General features: G+C 60.4%; 1 protein-coding gene across 1 annotated transcript in view; it reads right to left on the bottom strand.

Annotated features, from left to right (window-relative positions):
• The window catches only part of CRB2 (crumbs cell polarity complex component 2), a 21924-nt gene extending 4360 nt beyond the window's left edge, over positions 1-17564 (bottom strand). The window contains exons 1-10 of the mRNA XM_034663728.1: positions 17415-17564; positions 9705-10028; positions 7105-7300; positions 6822-6961; positions 6241-6426; positions 5905-6018; positions 2341-3216; positions 1741-2249; positions 1008-1173; positions 5-181 (exon numbers count right to left, since the gene is read on the bottom strand). Of these exons, the coding sequence (XP_034519619.1) occupies positions 5-181; positions 1008-1173; positions 1741-2249; positions 2341-3216; positions 5905-6018; positions 6241-6426; positions 6822-6961; positions 7105-7300; positions 9705-10028; positions 17415-17511 (2785 nt within the window). The 5' untranslated portion in view covers positions 17512-17564. The remainder of the gene's footprint in view (positions 1-4; positions 182-1007; positions 1174-1740; positions 2250-2340; positions 3217-5904; positions 6019-6240; positions 6427-6821; positions 6962-7104; positions 7301-9704; positions 10029-17414) is intronic.
• Positions 17565-20376: the final 2812 nt, after the last annotated feature.

Below are 20376 nucleotides of genomic sequence, written 5' to 3'. Positions count from 1 at the left end.
AAGCCGTTGTGCACTTCCAGCCAGACGGCTTCCTGGCCGCCCGCGGAGGCGCGCAGCAGCCCGGCCTCGGAGTCGCGCGTGCGGAAGGCCAGCGACAGGCCGCTGAGCGACACCCCCGACGATGCATTGTGCCCGCTGAAGGCAGCCGCGGGGCCCTCGCGGAACGTGGCTTCGGCCACACCTGCAAGGAGAGGGAGCGTCGGGGAAGGGCCCATGGGCAGCCATCTCCGGCCCAAGCCCGAGGGTGACATACCTGCCGCCCCCACGGCCCCCGCCCATCTCGAGGGGGGCACACCCACCCACCCACCATCCAATCCTGGGAACCATCGCCCCCACCACCGTGGCTTCCACCCCTCTGAATTCCCTACCTCGGAGAACCAGCTTCAGGCCATGCTGGGGAGACTGACCCTACCCAGTGGTGCCTCCCCTCCCCTCCAGGTCACAGACCAGGCAATAATGCCTCTGCCCCCTTCCCTCTTCAGCAGAGTTGCTCAGTCTCATCACTGAGGCTCACTATTCACTGCAGTCATCTTTTTTAAATGCAGATTTTTAAAATGCCGATCATGCATTTTAATAAAATGCAGCCATCTTTCTAAAATGCTGATCATTGTCCCTCTCCTGCCTAAAAGCATCCCGTGGCTCCCCACTGCCCTTGGGGGAAAGTTCTGAGCTGCCAGGCCTAGTTTTCAAGGCTCCCCCCGCAACATCTCCACCCCAACACCTGTAACTGTGTTTCAGTTGTTCTTATAAACCCCAGGGCCTTTGCACATGCTGTTGCCCCTCTCTAAAATGTCCTCCCCTATGCCCAGAGTCTTACTTGCCCTTGGAAACCTGGTGAATGCTGTCTTCCTCCAGAAAACCTGTCCCTATGGATGCAGTGGCCTAACCACACTGGGGGCTGTTGGCATCCTGGTCCACTACCTATGAGCCCTCAGGGTAAGGGTGGGCTCTAACCCAGCCTGGGTGTCCAGAACCCAGCACGGGGGCTGCCCAGAGCACATACTCACAGACAAAGCCATCAGGGACCTCCTCACAGGTGGCAGGCGGGAGGCAGGGCTGGCCAGGACACCACAGCTGCTGGGCACATGTTGGCCCCGTGAAGTTAACAGGGCAGGTACAGTGGAAGTCATTCCAGGTGACGAGACAAATTCCACCATTGAGACAGGGGTCAGGCTGCAGAAAAATCAGGGCAGGGATTGGCTCAGGCCGGGCGAGCATCATCCCACCATAACCATCACTGCAGCGGCTCTTCCTTGAGCGGCTATTGCAGACTCACTCCTCACAAACACACAGAGAGGAAGTCACTATTGTCCCCATTTTGCAGATAAAGAAACTGAGGCTCAGAAAGGAGAAGCCACTTGCCTGGGTCATCCAGGCAGTACATAGAGGAGCCAGAGTTCACACTCAGGCCATTCCAATGCCAAGGCTGGTGCTTTGTCCATGGACCCAAGGATGTCCCTGTCCCCAAGCAGCTCCTACAGAAAGGCTCAGGCAGCCCTCTGTCTGGGTCAGGGTGTCTGTCTCCCACCAAGACTGGGGAGGGAGGTATGGGGCCCACCAGAGGGCAAGAGCAGCTCAGCCAGAGAGACTAATGTGAACCCCGCACCCCTGCTCTCTAGCAGTGGGAACTTGGGCAGTGCTGCACCTCCCGCCATTGTCCTCGCCAGAAGGACGTGCTAACCCCCAGAGATGCAGGACAGATCTGAGAAAGGGACCTAGCCCTCTTCCCGGGGAACTTACACTGCATGTGTCCTCGGAGACGCAGCCCAGGGTGAGGTTCCAGGACTCCCTGCTGCCCAGCTCACCAGGCTGGCTTGAGTTACCCAGCAGCAGCGGAAAGAACGGGAGGTGGAGGTCATTGAGTCTCAGGTCCTGGAGGCAGCCTCGGAAGGGCCCACCCCAGGGCTGGGCGTCAGCAGGGAGGAGCCTCCCACCCACGTGCACCCGCTGCCCCAAGCCCTGCAGCTGGTTGGGTCCGAAGCTGAGCGTCACCAGGTGGCGGAGCCCATCGTCCCAGCGCCCAGGAAGCACCAGAGTAGGATGGCCCAGCACCTCAGCCTGGACCTGGCCCTCGCTCAGGAAGACCGTTAGCCCAGCTACTGAGTCGTTGGCAAGCTGGAGCAGCAGGCCAGCAGGTTCCCGAGTACGGAGGAGAAAGGACACGGTGAGGTTGGGGCCTGGCAGCTGGTAGAGCAAGAAGGAGGCAGAGCTCAGAGTGCCCCCCAAGCCAAAGGTGGCCGCAGGAACCTCTGCAGGGAGAGAGGGTGTCAGGGGTAAGGCCTGTGGGCCAGGGGCAGGCACACTCTCTGCCCCGGGGGGCCCACCTGCCTTGCTCCTCACCATCAGCGCAGGTAGGACCGCTATAGGGCCGGGTGCATCTGCAGTGGAAGTGAGTCCACATGTCCACGCAGGCCCCTCCGTGGGCACAGGGTGGAGGCTGACACTGCTCTCGGCGCTCGCAGCCCAAGAGGACATTCTTGCCGAGGTCTTCGGGCAACACGAGGTGCCCGTCCACGTGCACGTCCTGCAGGCAGCCTTCAAAGGCTCTGCCACCCAGCTGAATGGAGCAGAATCCAGCAGGCGTCGGTGCTTCGGAAGCCACAGGAGCTGGGGCCACAGGACGGGAGGCCACACAGAGCCCAGCAGGACAGTCCTCGTGCCAGAGCCGCAGCTCCAGGACCGCCAGGCGCAGCGAAACCTCCACTTCGTGCCAGCGCCCGTCATTTAAAGCCAGGTCCGGCAGCTTCAGGGTAAGCACGGTGGTGTTGCCGTGGTCCCAGAGGGTGGCCTGAAGTGTGCCCCCCGCCAGTGCCAGCTCTAAGCTGTCCTGGGTGTCAGTTCGAGCGGCCAAGGCACCAGCAGGCAGTGTGGTGCGAAACCTCAGTGCCAGACCCCGGGTGCCGCCAGCCGGCACAGATGTCTGCACAGGGCTCCCGGCCACCACAGAGAAGGTGGTATTCTGGCCACAGAAAGGTCCACGGCTACCGGGTGGGCAGCGGCAGGCGTAACTGTGGACGCCGGCCTTGAAGATGGGGATGCAGGTGGCAGCCGGTGGGCAGGTGTGGCCCTGGCAGCCGGTGAGCCGCACGGAACAGTCATGCCCACCCCAGGCCTCCGGGCACTGGCAAATGTAGCCCGCCACGGTGTCGTCACACGTCCCACCGTGGAGGCAGGGCTCCGACAGGCATTCGTCCACATCTTCCTGACATGCCACACCTTCGGGAGAGACCAGGCCGGGGCTCAGCACTCAAGGCAAGAACCAAGCACTCAAAGCAGAGCTTACATGCCTTTTGGGATGGGGATCTCTGCACCTAGCAACCGAACCAATTCCTAATCCCCAAAGGATTGCTCATGGTTCCCTAAAGTCCCTGGAGGCTGGAATCCAAGATACCCCTTCCTTTCCCACGTCTGGCGGGTCTCCGGGCCCTGTGAGTTCTGTCCCCTAAACACTCGCCAGTCTCCCCATTTCTCCCACACCACCTCTCTGCCTCACCAGCTCACAGGGCCACGGTCTAGCACACTCTACTTTGCCTGCCTTCAACCCCCTCTACCGTCCATCTCCCCAAGGAGCCAAAGGCCTATTTCTAAAGCATCGCCTGGCCAGAGTTCCCTGCTGCTTAAGGTCCCATCACTCACCCAGACACTCAACACCCCTCAGGGGCTGGGCCCTACCCGGCCCTCAAGTCTCAACCCTGCTCCCTCCAAACCTTGAACTGCCTGTTCCACCATGCATTTCCTGGAAAACATTTCCCTGGGGGATTTACTCATACTGTTTCCTCCACTTGGAGTGCCTTCTCCTCACTTACCCTGCCAGTCAAACTCCTACTCATCCTGCAAAGCCCAAATTCAAAGCCAGGCCCCCAGGAGGCTTTTTGTCTGATTCCCAGCCCCAAGCTCTTGCGTCACTCCCAACTCCCTGCCCAATTCCAGACACAGCTCCCCAGAACCCTGTACTGAGAGTATCTGTTTACTCAGCTGAGACCTCCTCTGGAGGCCTGAATGTGTCCTTGGTGCCCAGCTAAGGGCCTGGCATGGCTTTTGTGGACAGAGTGCCAGAATGGAGGTGGGAGTGGGGTGGATGTGTGCATCTAGGCTCCATCCCCCCAGCCCTCTGCCCCAGGACCCCATGCTGACTATGGAGGGGCCACCTCACCCTCCCCTCCAGGAGCACCCACACCAGGTGCTCTGGCCCCAGCTTGCGTCAAGAGGCCACAGCCCAACCCCAGCTCGGCCAGAGCCTCCAGAAAACAACCAAGGCCAGCCCTTCCCACCATCCCCCAGCTGGAGGAGCCCAGGCCCAGAGAAGCCACCAGGATTTGAATCCTGGCCCCAATCAGCCCCCAAACCCCACAGCCTCCTTTCGGGGACCGCCAGCCAGACCTCATCCTGCCTAAGGCCCCAGCCCTGCATACCTGCCAGGAGCCACAGGCCACCCAGGAAAGTCCACAGAGCCCGTGGCCCCATCGCGTTTCCCCATGGATGGCCAAGAGTGGCAGGCGGGTCGTGGGCCGGGGGAGCAGAGCTCCCCGCCTGACCAGCAACCTCCTTCAGAGCTGGCTTGGGAATGCCAGGCACCGGCCTCCCCCAGGCCAGCATGACCCAAAGGGAGGATGGGGGTGGACAGCAGCAAGGAACCCAGCCCTACGGTCGGGGCTCCCCCTCCCAGGCCCTGACCTCAGATCTGACCTTCCTGTCACCCATCAGATGAGCTCAGCTTGGGGAGGAGCTGGGCTCTGGCTGACACTGGTGAACCGCAGGAATGACACCCCCTCTCTCAAGCCTCCTTTACTTCATCTGTAAGAACCCTACCTCGTGGGGGTGTGATGAGGAGGGACCGAAATGCGCAGAAATGCTCTTCGGGGGCAGTGCACGCCGTGGTGGGCCCTCCGGGTGCCTGCAAGGCCACTGCTCCCAGGCAGGTCTCAGGGAGTCTCAGCCCACAAGGGCAGGCGATGGGCTTCCAGAGCGGCCACCCAGGGGTGGGGGACACTGAGCCCAGGATCTTTGAGCAGCTGAGGTAGGAAGGAGGGCGGTGATCACCGCCTCCTTCCCCTGGGCGGGGGAGCCAGTGCCCAGGAAACCTGCCAGGGAGAGGAGGCCGTGTGCCCAAGCAGGAATGCGGGCAGGCGCGGGGGAAGTGTTGCAGGCATTCCAGAGGGGGCAGGGAGGAGTTCTCTGGGTTCACCAGCGTCCACGGAAGGGTATCTGCATGTCTACGCATCTGCTGCACCCAAGGCAGGGAGAGGCTTTCTGCACCCCAACTCCTGCCCAATAGACCCCAGCTCCCCAGAGGTCAGGCTCACCCTTCTATCTGTGATGCCCCCTTGACCTCTTCTGTCCTCTCCCTGCAGGGCCCTCGGCCTCTGCCCGGCCCCTGGATGTCAGGTGCTTAGGGTTCTCTTTGCCCATCACTCCCCACGTTCTCCTGGACAGTCTTGGCCACCTGTGGCCCCCGCCGCCAGGACTATACTCCTGAACCCTGGTGTCTGTTTTTTCCTGGGCCCCAGGCCCTGGGCCACCAGCCCCCAACCCTGGCGCCTCCCTCTGGGTGCTCCGCAGACACTCGGACTCAGTATGGACAAGCAAGGACACCCAATGTCACCCAGAGCAAAAGCAGCTGGCATCTCTGACACTCCCACTCATACTTGGACTAACCCCCAGGGCCTCCAGAGTGTCCCCCCTAAATAGTTCTCAACCCACTTAGTTCCCTCCATTTTCGTCTCCAAAGCCTGGATCCCCACTCAGCCCCTCTTAGCTGTCATATGGACCAGCACACCCACATCCTTCCTCCTCTCCTTGTCTCCATCAATCCAGCCTCCATGCATCAGCCAGAGGAAGTGTCTCACCCCAAGCCCAGTGACTCCACCCTGGCCCTGCCCCCCAGTGTCCATCCGCCCCGGGCACCTGTGTAGCCATCCAGACAGTGGCACTGGAAGCCGTTGGGCAGGTCCTGGCAGCGGCCTCCATTGAGGCACGGCTGTGAGGCACACTCGTCCACATCCACGCCACATTCGTCCCCTGCAAGAAGGCCAGCTGTGGTTCCCACCTGTGCCCTCAGAACCAGACTGGAGCTGGAAGGACCCGTTTTAGAGCTAAGGAGACCGAGGCCCAGTGAGAAGGGCTGACTCGGGGGCGGCACATACGGGGCAGGGCCAGGGCTCGAGCGGAGCCCTGGCATCCCTCCCCCCGCATCCACACACGGGCGGACCTGCTCCCCCGGAAGGGTGGAAGGGGGCTCACCCTCAAAGCCCGGAGCGCAGCGGCACAGGAAGCCGGCAGCGTGGCGGAAGCTGAAGGCGCCGGGGAAGGTGGCCTGCACGCCTCCGTAGAGCGCCGGGTCTGAGCGCTGCAGGCACTGCCCCCCGTGCTGGCAGGGGCCCGACTCGCACTCGTCCTCATCCACCTCGCACCGCTGGCCGCTGTAGCCTGGGGGCACACGCGCGTGGGCAGGTCACACGGGGTCACCGGGCAGCACCCCTCCACGGCTCACGACCGCTCAGAATATGCTCCCCACCATGGGGAGGGACGGACGCACTGAGCCCGGTGGGAATGACCATGGCAGCCTTCATCAGTGCCCTGTTACTATTCTCTCTAGTACTGTACTGGGCACTTTGCACGATGCCAGGGCTTCACGGCCATCACACCTTTATCCGCCTCGCAACGATGCCAGGAGCAGGGGCTACGTTAGCCCTATTTGGCAGAGGCCCGCAAAAGTGAAGTTCAGAGAAGCGGCCGTCACGTGCCCACATGCCGAGGGCAGGTGAGCGCAGGCACACACCTCCCGGCCGCCCCAGGCTGCGCCCGCGCACTCGCACACACACCTGGCCAGCAGAGGCAGCGGAAGCTCCCAAGGCCCTCGACGCAGGACGCGTTGTTCGCGCAGGGCGCCGAAGCGCACTCCAGCACCTCCTGCTCGCAGCGCACGCCCTCGTAGCCCGTGTCCGCGCAGTCGCACCGGAACCTGGAGCGGGGCACGGGCCGGCTGAGCACGCCCCAGCCTCCAGCCCACCGGCCTCCACCTGCCGGCCTCCATCTGGCCCCCCTCCGGCGTGCAGCCCCCCCTTGGGGCCCCGGCCGCCCGCTCACCCAGCTCACCCAGCTCACCCGTTGACCAGGTCGCGGCACCGGCCCCCATGTGCGCACGGCTGGCTGTGGCATTCGTCCAGGTCCAGCTGGCAGCTGGCACCCCCGTAGCCTGGCGCGCACACGCAGCGGTAGGAGCCCACGCCGTCCAGGCACGAGCCTCCGTGCAGACAGGGCGCCGAGGCACACTCGTCCACCTCCGCCTCGCACGTCACCCCTGGACAGGAACGGAGACACAGAGACAGATGGACACCCAGAGGGAGGTTGCAAGAGGCCCAGGCAGGCCGACCTGAAACCAGCTTCAGACAGTTACAAGGAGTGGAAACCTGAGGATCCAGGGAGAATCCGCTGGTCCATTCGCCCAGAGCAGGTATTTCTTGAAACGGCAGCGGCAGTGGGGTCGAAACAAGACAGCCGTCCCTGCCTCTCTGAGCTCCCAGCAGTGTAGCTGGGGAGACGGGGATTAGGTCAATATTACATAGAAGTGGGCGGATTTTTAATTGTGGTAAGCTCAACAATGAGAGCTCCTGGATCCCCTAAAAGCAAGACCCAGGGTTCTGGCCTGGGGAATTAGTCAGGGAAGGCTTCTTGGAAGAAAAGCCTTTTGAAAGGTAAGCATTCACTAGATTGGGATGGCGCTTTGCCAGCATTTGGATTCCAGGCTCGGGGACTGGTCCAGAGCAGCTTGGGGCAAGGGCATGATGCCCTCAGAAAGGGGGAGCATGGAGGGTCAGGAGCAAACGAGAGAGCAGAGGAGGTGAGGCAGGGCTAGGGGCTGTGGTGGCCTCTCGGGGTCCCAATCTGGGCTTATCCTAAAAGCTGCTGAGTTACGTGATTCTGTCTACACCGTGGAAGGCTCACTCAGCCGGCTTTCAAGGGAGTGTAGAGAGGGACTCCATGGGAGAGGGACAGGCCCCAGCGAGAAATGCTGGGGTGACCAGCTCATCCTGGTTTCCCCCACACCTTCTTGCTTCTAAAACCTCAAGTCTGGGGAAGCCCCTCAGCCCTGGGCACAACTGAGACAGTTGGCTGGCGGTCAGGGGAGGAGATGTGCAGAGACGAAGGGAGACAGAGAATCTCAGCGTTTGAGGATGTATGGCTGAGTTCACCTCGGGGCTCACATGTCACGATGGACTCCAGAGGCCCTGCCCCTGCCCCCTATGTGGGGTTGGTCCTGGGGGGCCAGGGACCCAGCTGGCTCCAGCTGGAACCTTCCCCCTTCCCAGCTCAGCACAAAACACAGCCCCTCCCTCCTGTGACCCCTCACTCCTCCCACCCCAGTCCCACTCCCACCCTTTGTGCCAGGGGGAGCCAGGCCCTGGCCGCTGGAATCCCAACCTCCCCCGCCTGGCTCTGAATGGAAGGAGGAGAGGAATGAGTCATGGCAGACTCTGCCCCTGCTCACATCCGCAACTCACCCAGAAAGTGTTACCCAAAGCACCCAGGGACATCTGGTGCACACACCTGCTGGCACTCACTCACCTCCGTCCCCATGGGTGCACGCAGGGAGCCCAGACACCCACGATAACAGACACACACTTCGCATGACCTCTCTCACACATACACAACTAACACTCCAGACACCGAGACTCTCACATGGTGAGAAGGATACGTGGGACCCGTTTCCGAGTCCGTTCTGAAGTGCCAAGAGCCATCTCTGCACTATAACCTCCCTCCCCTGGGACCCAGCCCCCACTCAGTGTGCACCCCTTGCTTTATGGTGACCTCAAACTGCCTTCTGCCTTCAGAGCAGAGTTGTCTGAATTCAGGGTTGAAATAGAACCAGGAGTGTCTATACTGCAGGCTCCCCACTGCCCTGGACGTAGCCTGTCCCAGACCTGTGCCCAGCTCCCCCCTCCTTCCTGGCTTCTAGACAGTCACTCCGGAATGCTCCTGATTACAGCGTGGAAGGGCCTGGGGGCAGGGCCACACCCTGGAGGAGAGGACCCGCGTGTATGCATGCCAGTCTGTGTTCCGAGCCCTTGAGAACCTCGTATATACGTTACCCGCCCGCTTGAGACAGCGGGGATCCCTGGGGCACACTCACGTTACATTACACTCACTCACATTAGTTTGAACAAGACCAGCAGTGTCTCCCTGCACAAGCTTCAGGGGCTACCCAGAGGGGAAGAGGGTCCACATTACAACCTGAGCCATACCAGGAGTCTCCATACTCTAGAACCATCAGATGAGCCAGATGGTGTCTACACTACAGTCTGACACAGGTCTGAAGTGAGTAGATGCTAGAAAGACTGTCTAGACTTGTCCTCATTAAAGCCAAACCAGGTATACCTGCTCTCTGGTCCCACCAGAGATGCCTGGGGGTGTCTCCACCCCCAGCACCAAACTGAACTCCAAAAGGGACTGAAATAACCTTTGTCCAGTGTCTGTGAAGTGTCAGGCACCAGGTGCACTCACACGTTCTTACTGCCATCCAGAGCTCCCAGGTTAGCTTGAGAAGCATCCGTTCTGTAGCAAGACCCAGAGCAGAATGCCCTGGAGCGCCCCCGATGCCTGGGGGTGTCTCTGTACTAAAGTCGAAGCTGAATGTGTGATTTTACATCCTGAGCCACTGACGGGATGGACACTGCAGACCTCCTCCCAGGACATGAGCCCATTACCTTCGTAGCCAAGGGGACAGCGGCACTCGTAGCGATCAGCCAGGTTGTGGCAGGTGGCCCCGTGGTGGCAGGGCCGGGATGCACACTCATCGATGTCCAGCTCACAGCGTGGGCCCTGGAACCCGGGCACGCAGTAGCAGCGGAAGCCGTCGGGGTCTGGACCCTGGGGCACGCACAGAGCGCCGTGGTGGCACGGCTGGGTGGCACAGCCCCGGGGCTCCGTGGGCGCACAGGAGTAGCTACCATTCTCCATAGCCTGGCACTGGGTCCCTGGAGCACATGGTGCTGAGTCACAGACACTTGGGGGCTCGGAAGGCACCGTTCCTGTAAAGAGAGAAAATGGGCTGGGCAGGGTGGACCAGGGCGTTCCCCTCCCCACACTCAGGCCCAGCCTGGACCCCAGAGCCAGAAAGCTTTCATGGGACTGTCTGTATTCAGGAGGCTAGAAGGAGGGCCAGGGGTTCTAGAAGCCATGTCCCCACAGCCCATGCACAACTATGGGCAGAACTGAGACTGGCTCAGGAGGGTCTCCATGAAGAGAAATGGGACCCGGATGTTTGCCCCCACCCCACCCCCCCGCCCCAGCGGGATCAGAGGGCAGACACTCTCTGACCCTGGGAGCTTTGCGCTCTGCTGTCTCACCCTCCCTGCAGCACCCCTTTGGGGCAGGCATTGTCGTGCCCATTTTACAAGAGATCAAATTGAGACTCAGAAGGTGAAGACTTTTTTTTAAAGATTTATTTATTTATTTGACAGTGAGAGAGAGAGAGTGCACAAGCAGGGGGAGTGGGAGAGGGAGAAGCAGACTGCCTGCTGAGTAGAGACTCGATGCGGGGCTTGATCCCAGGACCCTGAGATCATGACTTGAGCTGAAGGCAGACGCTTAACCCACTGAGCCACCCCGGGGCCCCGAAAGTGAAGACTCTTGCCTGAGGTCTCGAAGCAAGTTAGCACTGGGACAGCCTTCAAGCCTATCACGTGTTTCAGCCCCCCCCCACCCGCCCAGAGTGGGGGTCTCCTCTGGGTCTCCCCTTCTGCAGCTCTGTCTCCTCCCCGGGGTGGGGGGTGCTCCTCCCACCGTCCCCCCCACCTCTTCCGCTAGGGGTCTGGCAGCTACATCCCCGGATGAAAGCGGAGATGGAGGACTTCAAAGGCAGGGACTGTGAGCTGGGTCCCCCTCCTTGCCCCTCCTTCCAGCCACTGCTCACTGCTCGGGCCTAGAAACCTCTCCGGGGATCCCTGGCCCTCACTGGATCCCCCACCTCAGCAAATGGCTGACCAGCTGGCCTGGCCAAGGTCACAGGGTACAGGGCAGGCCACTGCTGCCTCCACCACGCTAGAGGGTCACCTGCTAGTCTGGAAGCCAAGCCACTGGCAGGACCAGCCCCCTACCCTCCTGAGAGCCTGTCGCTCTGGTTAAGAACTAGGCTTTGAGGTAGAACTGCCCTGGGTCCACATCCCAGCTCAGTTACGAGCTCTGAGACCTTGAGCAGGTCCTTTCTCCTCCCGAGCCTGACTCACACGGGAAGGGGGATGAAAACAGGGCGTGCCTCACAGCACGTGGGAGGATTCAAAGCCTCAGGTACTGCCGTGGCCACGTGCAGGACCTCAGTAAGGGGTGGGGGAGGGGAACCACCCACGAGCAGCAGGCACCCCCAAGCCGGGGCTCTGCGAGCCACCCCTCCCCTGCTCAGGTTGTCATCCAGACAGTAACCAGGCCTGGAACCGCTTCAGGCCCTGCACCTCCCTTCCCCCACCTTGGTGAAGCCCCCCCCCCAGATAAGGCTCAGCGTCATCCACATTCCACCGGGCAGGGCCGTCCACTGGCCGACCCGCACCCTCCCCAGCCGGGGCTCAGCAGGTCAGGGGACAGGGATGTGGAGACATAGACCCCAGCACCCAGGAGAGAAGCTGGCTGTCACCGCCGAGTGTCCAGAGCACCTGGACAGCTCAGCATGCGCTCACTCCCTCCCGGATCGGGACCCCAGCACCCACCCGGGGCGAGACACATTGCAAGGGGGCAGAGGGTCTGCAACACTGTCAGGCCAAGATGACCCTGTAGGGCTCTAGTGTCCACACCGCTCTCTGACCACAGTTCCCTCCCCAGCCCCCTCTCCCAAGCCTGGCCATGTAGGCGAGGGCCGGGGTGTCTGGGCCTCTCTCGGAGGGGCTTCTGAGCAGCTCATCTTTCTTTTTCCCACCCCAGCCACTGTGGCTCATCCATTTAGAGCCATGTCCTTTAGGGCTAGATGGCCAGAAGAGGGTGGGACGATATTCTGATGGGGGTGGAGTGGATAGAGCTCCCTTAGGAAAGGACAGAGGTTTGGGCATCAGACAAGCCTGGCTTCTGGGGTTCAAATAGTGCCACCTCATGGGGTGCCGTGAGGAGCCACTGAGGGGACAGGAGTGAAGGCCTGGTACCCAGTGAGCCTTCATGAAGGGCTGTGGCCATTTTGATCAGGGTCCTCAACCCAGCACAGCTCAGGACCGGGAGACAGTGACCGTAGCCCCCACTCTGGGGTCCCTGGCTGCCGGGTCCTGCACCAGCAGCCCTTCATTTAATGCCAACAGGGCACTGCTCCTCACCTGTGTGGCCTGAGACCCCCACCCGAATCTGGTGCTTTGCCCCCAGTTCAGAGCCTTCCATTTCTTCCCACCCAGGTGGGACCAGGCTGGGGAGACAGGGCGTGGGGGAAATGCGCCAGGCACCACATGGCCATGGGAGCAGGTGGCCCGTGACCCTATATAATGGTGCCCCACGGAGTCCAGCCACAGGGGAGGAAGGAGCTCCCCCAGCCAGAGCCAGGAGGAGAGGAAGGGAGCTGCCTATCCCACGAGGCATGCTTAGCCCCAAAAGCCTAGATGGGAGACACAACCCTTTTTCTTGTGTACTGCCAGTTATCTTCATGTTTACCTTAGGAGACAGATAGTGCTATTATTCCTGCTCTAAGCCGAAGGAAGCGAAGCTCAGAGAGGAAGGGACTTCACTGTCCCACAGCCTGTAAGGGGCTAGAATCCAAACCCAGGTCTCACTACTCCAGAGCCTTCATCCTTGGGGTTCCTGAACCCCCGGCCTGTATTAAGAATACAGATTTCTGGGACACCTGGGGGGCACAGCCGGTTGAGGGTCCGAATCTTGGTTTCAACTCAGGTCATGATCTCAGGGTTGTGAGATACAGCCCCGCGTTGTCGGGCTCCGTGCTCAGGGGGAGTCTGCTTAAGATTCCTCCGCCCCTCTAAGATAAATAAATAAATCTTAAAAAAAAAAAAAAGAGAGAGAGAGAGAGAGGGGCGCCTGGGTGGCTCAGTTGTTAAGTGTCTGCCTTCGGTTCCGGGTGTGATCCTGGCGTTGTGGGATTGAGCCCCACTTCAGGCTCCTCCGCTAGGAGCCTGCTTCTTCCTCTCCCACTCTCCCTGCTTGTGTTCCCTCTCTCGCTGGCTGTCTCTCTCTGTCAAATAAATAAAATAAAATCTTAAAAAAAAAAAAGAGTGAGGAAGGAAGAAAGGAAGGATAGATACAGATTTCTGGCCCCCCAACTCCAGACCTAGAGATTCAGAGCTTTTGGGCCTGGGCACTGCAGTGTGGTCCCTGGGGAATCGTTTGCACACTGAGCCACGAGAAGCGCTGGCCTCTGCTCTCTGTGTCGCAGGAGTGAGACCAGAAGGCCAGGCTAGCCCTGGGCTGAGAGGCAGAGAGGTTGAGGGCAGCGGGGCAGAGCGGGGCCGGCCCTGGGCCAGGCTGGGGGGCGTGGCCTGTTGCCAGGGCGACGAGGGGCCTGTGCTTATCTTTACAAATCCCTCCTGACCTCTCAGGCAGCCTGGGACGACCTGGCAGGGGAGGGATTAACTGACACACGCCCCTCCCCTTCGACCTGCTGCCCTGTGCCCGGGAAGGCCCAGATCCCACTGCCAGGAAGGGAATCCTCTCCCCAGAGAGGACGGTTGCACAGTGATAACAGCAACCGTTTACTGAGTGCCTGCTATGGCTCCAGGCCGTGCTACACATCTTGCATCTACGATTGCGTGATTACATGTGATTCAAACCAGGAAAGGTGGGTGCTGTTAAGAAAACTTCAATTTTCTAACTCAGTGAGGCTACTAACTTGCCCCAAATCAACCCTCAAAAAACGAGGAAGCAGATTATCTCCAGACTTCTGAAAGGCCCACATCTCCCAAAGCATGTGAAATTCCCACTTTGCAAACTCTAGTCCCCACCATGCATTTTCACGTAGTGTATTCCCACCCAGCCTTCCCCAGGCACTGGGGAAAGTCTCTAGAGGTTGGCACAAGCGTGGGGGTTCCAGGACGGGCCTGGGGGGAATGGTCAGTCTTCCCTCTTTAACCAGAACGGGGCTGTTGGCAATCGCACTGGGCTTCGGGCCTCACTCAGTGCCTAGTAACTCCTACTTTATGTGCACTTATAACAGGCCTCATGATAACTGCTAACAACTGATGGGCAGTGTCCACTGAGGGTGAATTTTGAGAAGCTTCTTGTCTTGACATGGCGAGAAAGAGGATATTTCTAAGAAGTGGCCCGAGATCTCGTAAGATGTGGAAGCTTCTGACATGGGCAAATGCCGTTCAGCTCACTGGGCCCCAAGGACAGGAGAGAATACCCCCTGCCTCAGAGCCACCAGGAAGGGGCTAAGTTACTCTAACAAGACGGGAAAGTTTGGGATACTCTTTCACAAAAATGTTTATGCCCCCCCCCGAAGCTAAAAGGGGGGCGACAATATTTATAATTTTGGTAACAGTAGCAGCGACAACGGCTGTCACGATTCACCGCCCACCTGTGCCTGGCACTGGCGTATCCCAGTGTTTGCAGGCTTCAGTCTCAGAGCCCAAGGCCATGGAGACGCTTCCCCGCGTGAGGGCGAGGCAGACCTGGTGAGACTCTGCCACCCAAACAGGCCACTTTTATTCGTGGTCTCCTGTCTAGAATATCCTTGGAAACTGCGGCTTCCGGGCCAAGCCCGAGTTGGAGAAGCCCCGTGTTTTCCAATCAAGTGCTCGGGCCGGCCCTCAGTTAGCTGCTTGGCGCCCTAAAGGGGCACAGGTGCAGAGAAGGGACGTGGCTTTACTGGGCTGGTACTGAACACACCAGCTCTGCGACTCTGGGCAAGTTCCTGACCCTCTTTGGGCCTCGTTTCCTCCTCTGTAAACTGGGGGTGTTAGAGCCGACCTCACAGGGCCGTGGGGAGATTCACAGTCCGTCACATGGGGCGCCTGGCTGGCTCAGTGGTAGAGCCTGTGACTTTTGATCTCGGAGTTGCAAGTTCAAGCACTGCGTTAGGTGTAGAGATTACTTAAAAATGATAAATAAATTTTAAAAATATTTAAAAAAATTTTTTTAAAGATTTTATTTATTTATTTATTAGACAGCCAGCGAGAGAGGGAACACAAGCAGGGGGAGTGGGAGAGGAAGAAGCAGGCTCCCAGTGGAGGAGCCCGATGCGGGGCTCGATCCCATAACGCCAGGATCACGCCCTGAGCCAAAGGCAGATGCCCAACGACTGAGCCACCCAGGTGCCCCTAAAAATCTTTAATTAAAACAACAACAACAGCAAAAACTAAAGTCCATCACATTAGTTCGTTTGCATAGAATCTTCTGGGGCGGTGGCTGGTGGTGCTATCTCTTCATTGATCAACAAACGTTTACTTGGAGCAGACGCTGTCTAGACAACCAGTCCTGATGCTGGTTCACATGTGTGTGGCTCCACGCTCTGTCCCTGCCTCCCTGCCTCCCTGCCTCCATTCCAAAGCCTCCCCACCCCCCCCCCCCCCCANNCCCCCCCCCCCGCCCAAGTGCTGGTGGGAGGAGGGGCCAGACATGGGGACTGGACTGCTGCCCTTTGTCGGCCAGGCTCCCCGGGTGTGCAGGCAGTGGGGTGGGCTGTGAGAGCCCAGCACGCCCCATTGTACTCCAAGATGCTTGGTCCTCTCCACAGCAACCAGCCAGGCTTTTGTGGCAGAGTGGGCCCAGGATGGAGGGGCTCAGCTCAGGGCCTGGCAGGCCTGAGCAGCAGAGCCAGGGGCCCAAGGCTTCCAGAAACCCCATCCCCTCGGGGAGGGAAATTACTTTTCAAGGGACACCGTCCCCAGCCCCTCTCCTCCTGACAGCCAGGCCTCGGGTGCTGGTATCCAGAAGTGCTCGTGCCCACGGTGCCCTCACCCCAGCTTTTGAGGATCCCCAGGGAGGGGGCTCCCTGCACAGAAATCATAGAAAGGCTGCCCCTGGGCACCCAGTGGGGTTGGATGGGGGTGAGCATGTCCCTCAGCGGCCACGTTTTCTGTGGCCTCCGTCTCCTTTGTGTTCACTCTTCCTCACAGTTCACGGTTCACGTACGTGCACGCTGGTATGCAGGCGCCCATCATGTACCTGCAGGGGCACGTGCGTATGCGTGTGAGGGCACGAGTCTGTGGACAACTGCTCACGTGGTGGTGGGCTGTGCCCTTGCGTGTGCCACACCGGAGTGCAGGTGTGTGTGTTTGCAGGCGTGAGGAGGGCTGGGGGCAGACAGCAGGTCCACACCCCAGGATTTCACGCCCCTCGTGTACAGAGAGCAAAGAGCAGGCCCTCAGTTCCTCTCCTGAGCTCCAGATCTGCGCCAGGAACCTAGCTCCTAAGCCCCCATCCCTGCCTGAGCCTCAGGTCCTCCACTACAAAATGGGGTCCTCTTCCTCCCCGGGGGCCTACGGAGAGGAGATAAAGGGGAAGCAGGATTGTGAGCCATGAATGGGGAGGAGGGCCCCAGGTAGGGGCCTGAGAGTCTTGACCTCCCCCCCAGGAGTCTGAGGGGTGGGGCTCCCCCAGCCGGCTGTGAAGTCCAGCCCCCACCCCCCACCCCCCGCCCTGGCTGGCTCCCTCCTCCAGCAGCGGAGGCGGGGTCAGGGGACTTCCCAGGCCTGGCCCCGTAGCTATAGTGACCAAGNAGGCCTGGCCCCGTAGCTATAGTGACCAAGACAAAGCGTCCCCCAGACCCCCCAGGAAGAAGTCCAGGCTGCAGGCGCACACATGTGAATCCTCTGGGACAAAAGCAAAGCCGTTTGGCGAATGGGGTCTGGCTTCAGGAAGCCCTTTCAGCTGGGTCTGGGAGTGCCGGGGAGGGGGCAGCGGCAGACACACGTGCTCCCAAGTGCCTGGCCACCCCCAGGGGCCCCAGAGCACCCCCAGCCCCCAGGGCAGGCAGGTAACACACCCGTGAAGGAGATGCAGGTAGACGCCCGGCTCCCCGGCCTCCTTCTCCCTCCCCACTGCCATCCCCTGGGCTGGGGTCTGCTGCCCCCACCCCAGGTCCCCCTGCACAGTGCTAAGACACAGTTCAACCCACTTGACAACTTATATCCCACAACTTGCACTAGGACGCAGCCCACCACTCCCAGAAAGCCTCAGACGACGACCCATGGCTCAGCCGGAGCAGCTCACAACTTTCACACACCCACAGTCAGCACCCCACAGCCCCACGCACACTCACAACAGACCCAGGCCCCCCTGCCACACAGCAACCTCCCAAGGCCCAGGACATGCTCCCCTCCACGCAAGGTGGCCCGCAGAGCGCACCCCTCTGCACCCACATCTTGGCCTGTGCCCAGCCCCACAGCCGGGCCTGGCACCCACACAGACAGCCCCGGGGCCCGGAGTATCTGCTTCGGGAGACAGACCCTGCCCCAGCCCCCCACCCCCACCCCAAGGCTTGTGTCCCAACTCACCACCCAGCAGGGAGAGGACAGGAGCCAAGAGCAGCAGCAGCAGCAGGAGGGAGGCCAGGGGCCTGGAGGCCGGGGTCCCAGGCCCGGCCAGCGCCATGGCAGCACGCTCAGCTCCCGGCTGTGGGAACAGGCGGCCTGGCTGGCTCTGCACCCCCCTCTCCCTCCAACCAGCACTAATGCCGTGGACAGAGGCCCGGCCCCTCCCTCCCTCCCCTCTGCCNTTGCACCCCCCCCCCCCCAGCTCTCCAGGTCCTGCTGCCTCAGCCTCCTGGCTGAGGAGGATTTCTGTTCTTTTTCCCCTGATGATGCCAGCTACTCCCAAGTCCTAGGTTATCCCACCCTGCTGGACACGCCCCCATCTCTTCTCAGCCTGGACCCCCCCCTCCCCAGCCCAGGCCTGAGCAGCCAGCAGCCTCGAGACCTCCTCTCTGCTCAGAAGCCCCAGCCCTTCCCACCCAGCTTGTTCCCTCCTGCTCCCCACCTGAACAAGGTACCCCCCACCCTGCAGCCAAAGCCCCCTTCCTCTTCCCACACTCAGCCCACCAGCTCCTGGTGGCTCTTCCTTCTCACTGTCTCTTAATCCCATCCCTCCCCTGGACCTATGCTAACAAATGGCCTCTCCCACCGTGGCCCTCAGGATAAGGCCCCTGGCTCCCTCCACCTTCACCACTACTTTACCAGCCAAACTGAAGCTTTTCCATTTCTCCCTTTTGGCCTAAATCTTTGCCTCTGCCATTTGTAACTCTGGAAAGCTCACTGCAATCCAAGGCAGCCCGTTCTACGGAATGGCAGTTCCAACTAAGCAAATTTTCTCGCTCCCCTCCTGGGAAGTCCTTCTTGTTGTCTAACCTTACAGTCTCCTGCTGCATGTGATGTCTGCTTCCGGCAGGCTGGAAAAGGAATGTTGTTTGCATGGTTTTGGGGGGACCTGGACCCAGGAATCCAAGCCATCTCAAAGGCACTACAACATCAAAAAGCAGCCCATTTTTTCCTCCCCTGCCCTCAGCTCCAGGGGAGGGAGAAACCCTTGCTGAAAGGACTTTCTGAAGCTAGCCACTGACCTCTGCCAGTGCACCCCATTTGGTTCGATTCAGTGACCACAGACTCAGGTCAGCCGGAACCTGTGCTGGGCTCTGGGATGTGCCCTGACACCCAGAGGGCACAGTCTGGAGAGACAGACCTGAGCCATGAGTGAGGGAGCTCGGGCTGTGCTGGCAGCTGGGAGACAGAAGAGCAGGGAGAAGGGCAGCGGGTATCACACAGCGCATGGGTGGCCCATAGCCACGCTGGTCCTTCAACCCTGGCAAATTGTTCAGAAAGGGAACCAAAGACCTGGGGGGACCCCTCATCCACATTCCACACCGTCCCCACCTGGAGTCTGTTTCCTCTGGGGTGGGAGGTGCTCCTTGGTTTCTGGGACCCTCCTCACTCCCAAACCACCTTTAATTCCCTGCCTCTCAGGTACCAGGATCTCCCCCCGCCCACGAAGCCCCTCTCCACACTATGAGAAAAACACAGACCCCGCAGCTAAACCGATCCCAGTTTGAGCACAGCTCTACCACTGATTGTCCCTGCCCTCTCAGCACGTGACTTCCTTCCCTGGGCCTCAGTTTCCTCGTCTGCATAATGGAAATAACAGTTCCCATCTTGTACAGCGTTAATGAGCTGAAGAGGCAATGCAACTTCTGTCTGTTCTGCGTCTCAGAGGTTCCCGAGAGGTCCAAGCTGCCCGGGAGCGGCGGACAGGAGGACGGGGTCTCCGGACACAGACACAGACATGGGCGCTTTTACACTGAGCCCTGAGGTCAGAAGGACGCCAGTGCGGAACTCCCGCCCGCGCGAACTCCCGCCCGCACCCCTCCCTTGTCCTGCAGCCACTGGGCGCCACCTTGTGGCCAGACCCGGGACTGTTCTGCGAGGTCTGGGGGGTACTTCGCCCGACCTTCGCTGGGGGGAAGGACGTAGAAACTCCACCGCACCGGCGCGGGTGCCCACGTGAGCGAGAAGGAGGAAGCCGAGGTCAGATGGGGCAGGCCGTCCTGACACACTCCCTGTGCGGGTCTGGAGAAGAGACGGAGAGTGGGCCAGCCCCGCTGCAGAGATGGTCCCTTAGGAAAGTCTGAGTGCCCGTTTCCCCATCCTCCCCACTTGGGGGGCAGGGGTGAGGAAGGGGAAACGGGACCTTTATTTACCCCGTCAGCAACACTGCAAGGTCAGCGTTGTCCCCATTTTACAGATGAGGAAACGGAGGCTCGGGGAGGTGGGATTGGTGGCTGGGCTCCCACAGCTGGTCAGTGCAGGGGCGCGGTTCGACTTCGGGGCTGCCTGACACCAGCCCTTTCTGCTCCTTGAATCTTTGACTCCAGGTTGAGTAGGTGCACTCCACTCTGCTCAGGAGCTGTTTGCCGACCTCTCCCTGGTCGAGGGCACCCAGCATCCCTGAAGCACAGGGAGATGTGACAGGAAAGTTGAGTGGCCCCTGCTTTGGCATCAGCCTCACTTTGTAGAATCGGGATTCTGCTCTCTGCGCTTAGGCAAGCTTTGTCGGTGTTTTACGTCTCTGGACCCTCGTTTCCCCATGTGTAAGTTGGGAAAACAGCATCCACGTCACCATACTCTGAGGAGTGGCTGCTGCCACCAGGCACTGGTTGGAGGGAGGAGAGGGCAGCCTGGGGTTGCTCCCCACTGAGATCTCCAGGAGGGATGCCTCTGGACCCTTCCAAGGGATGCCTGCCCTGGATCCCCCCACCAGGGGCCTGCACCTCCCCCTCTCCACATGGACCCCTCCTCCCCTCCCCCTCCCCCCCACTGATCCCCAAGGACATCCTTCCCTCCGGAAGTGGCCTGTGGAGGCACAGCAGGAGAGGTGAGGGAAGGAGAAGGGGGAGGCCGGGGTCTTTCCCCACCTTCTGGCTCCCTGCACCCAGCCTGAGCACTGCTGACTACAGCTCCAACCAGAGGC

This window comes from Ailuropoda melanoleuca, chromosome 7 (assembly GCF_002007445.2).
Source record: "Ailuropoda melanoleuca isolate Jingjing chromosome 7, ASM200744v2, whole genome shotgun sequence".
Lineage (NCBI taxonomy): Eukaryota > Metazoa > Chordata > Mammalia > Carnivora > Ursidae > Ailuropoda > Ailuropoda melanoleuca.
Note: the sequence above shows the minus strand (reverse complement) of the source record. Positions and strands in the feature narration are given on the sequence as shown.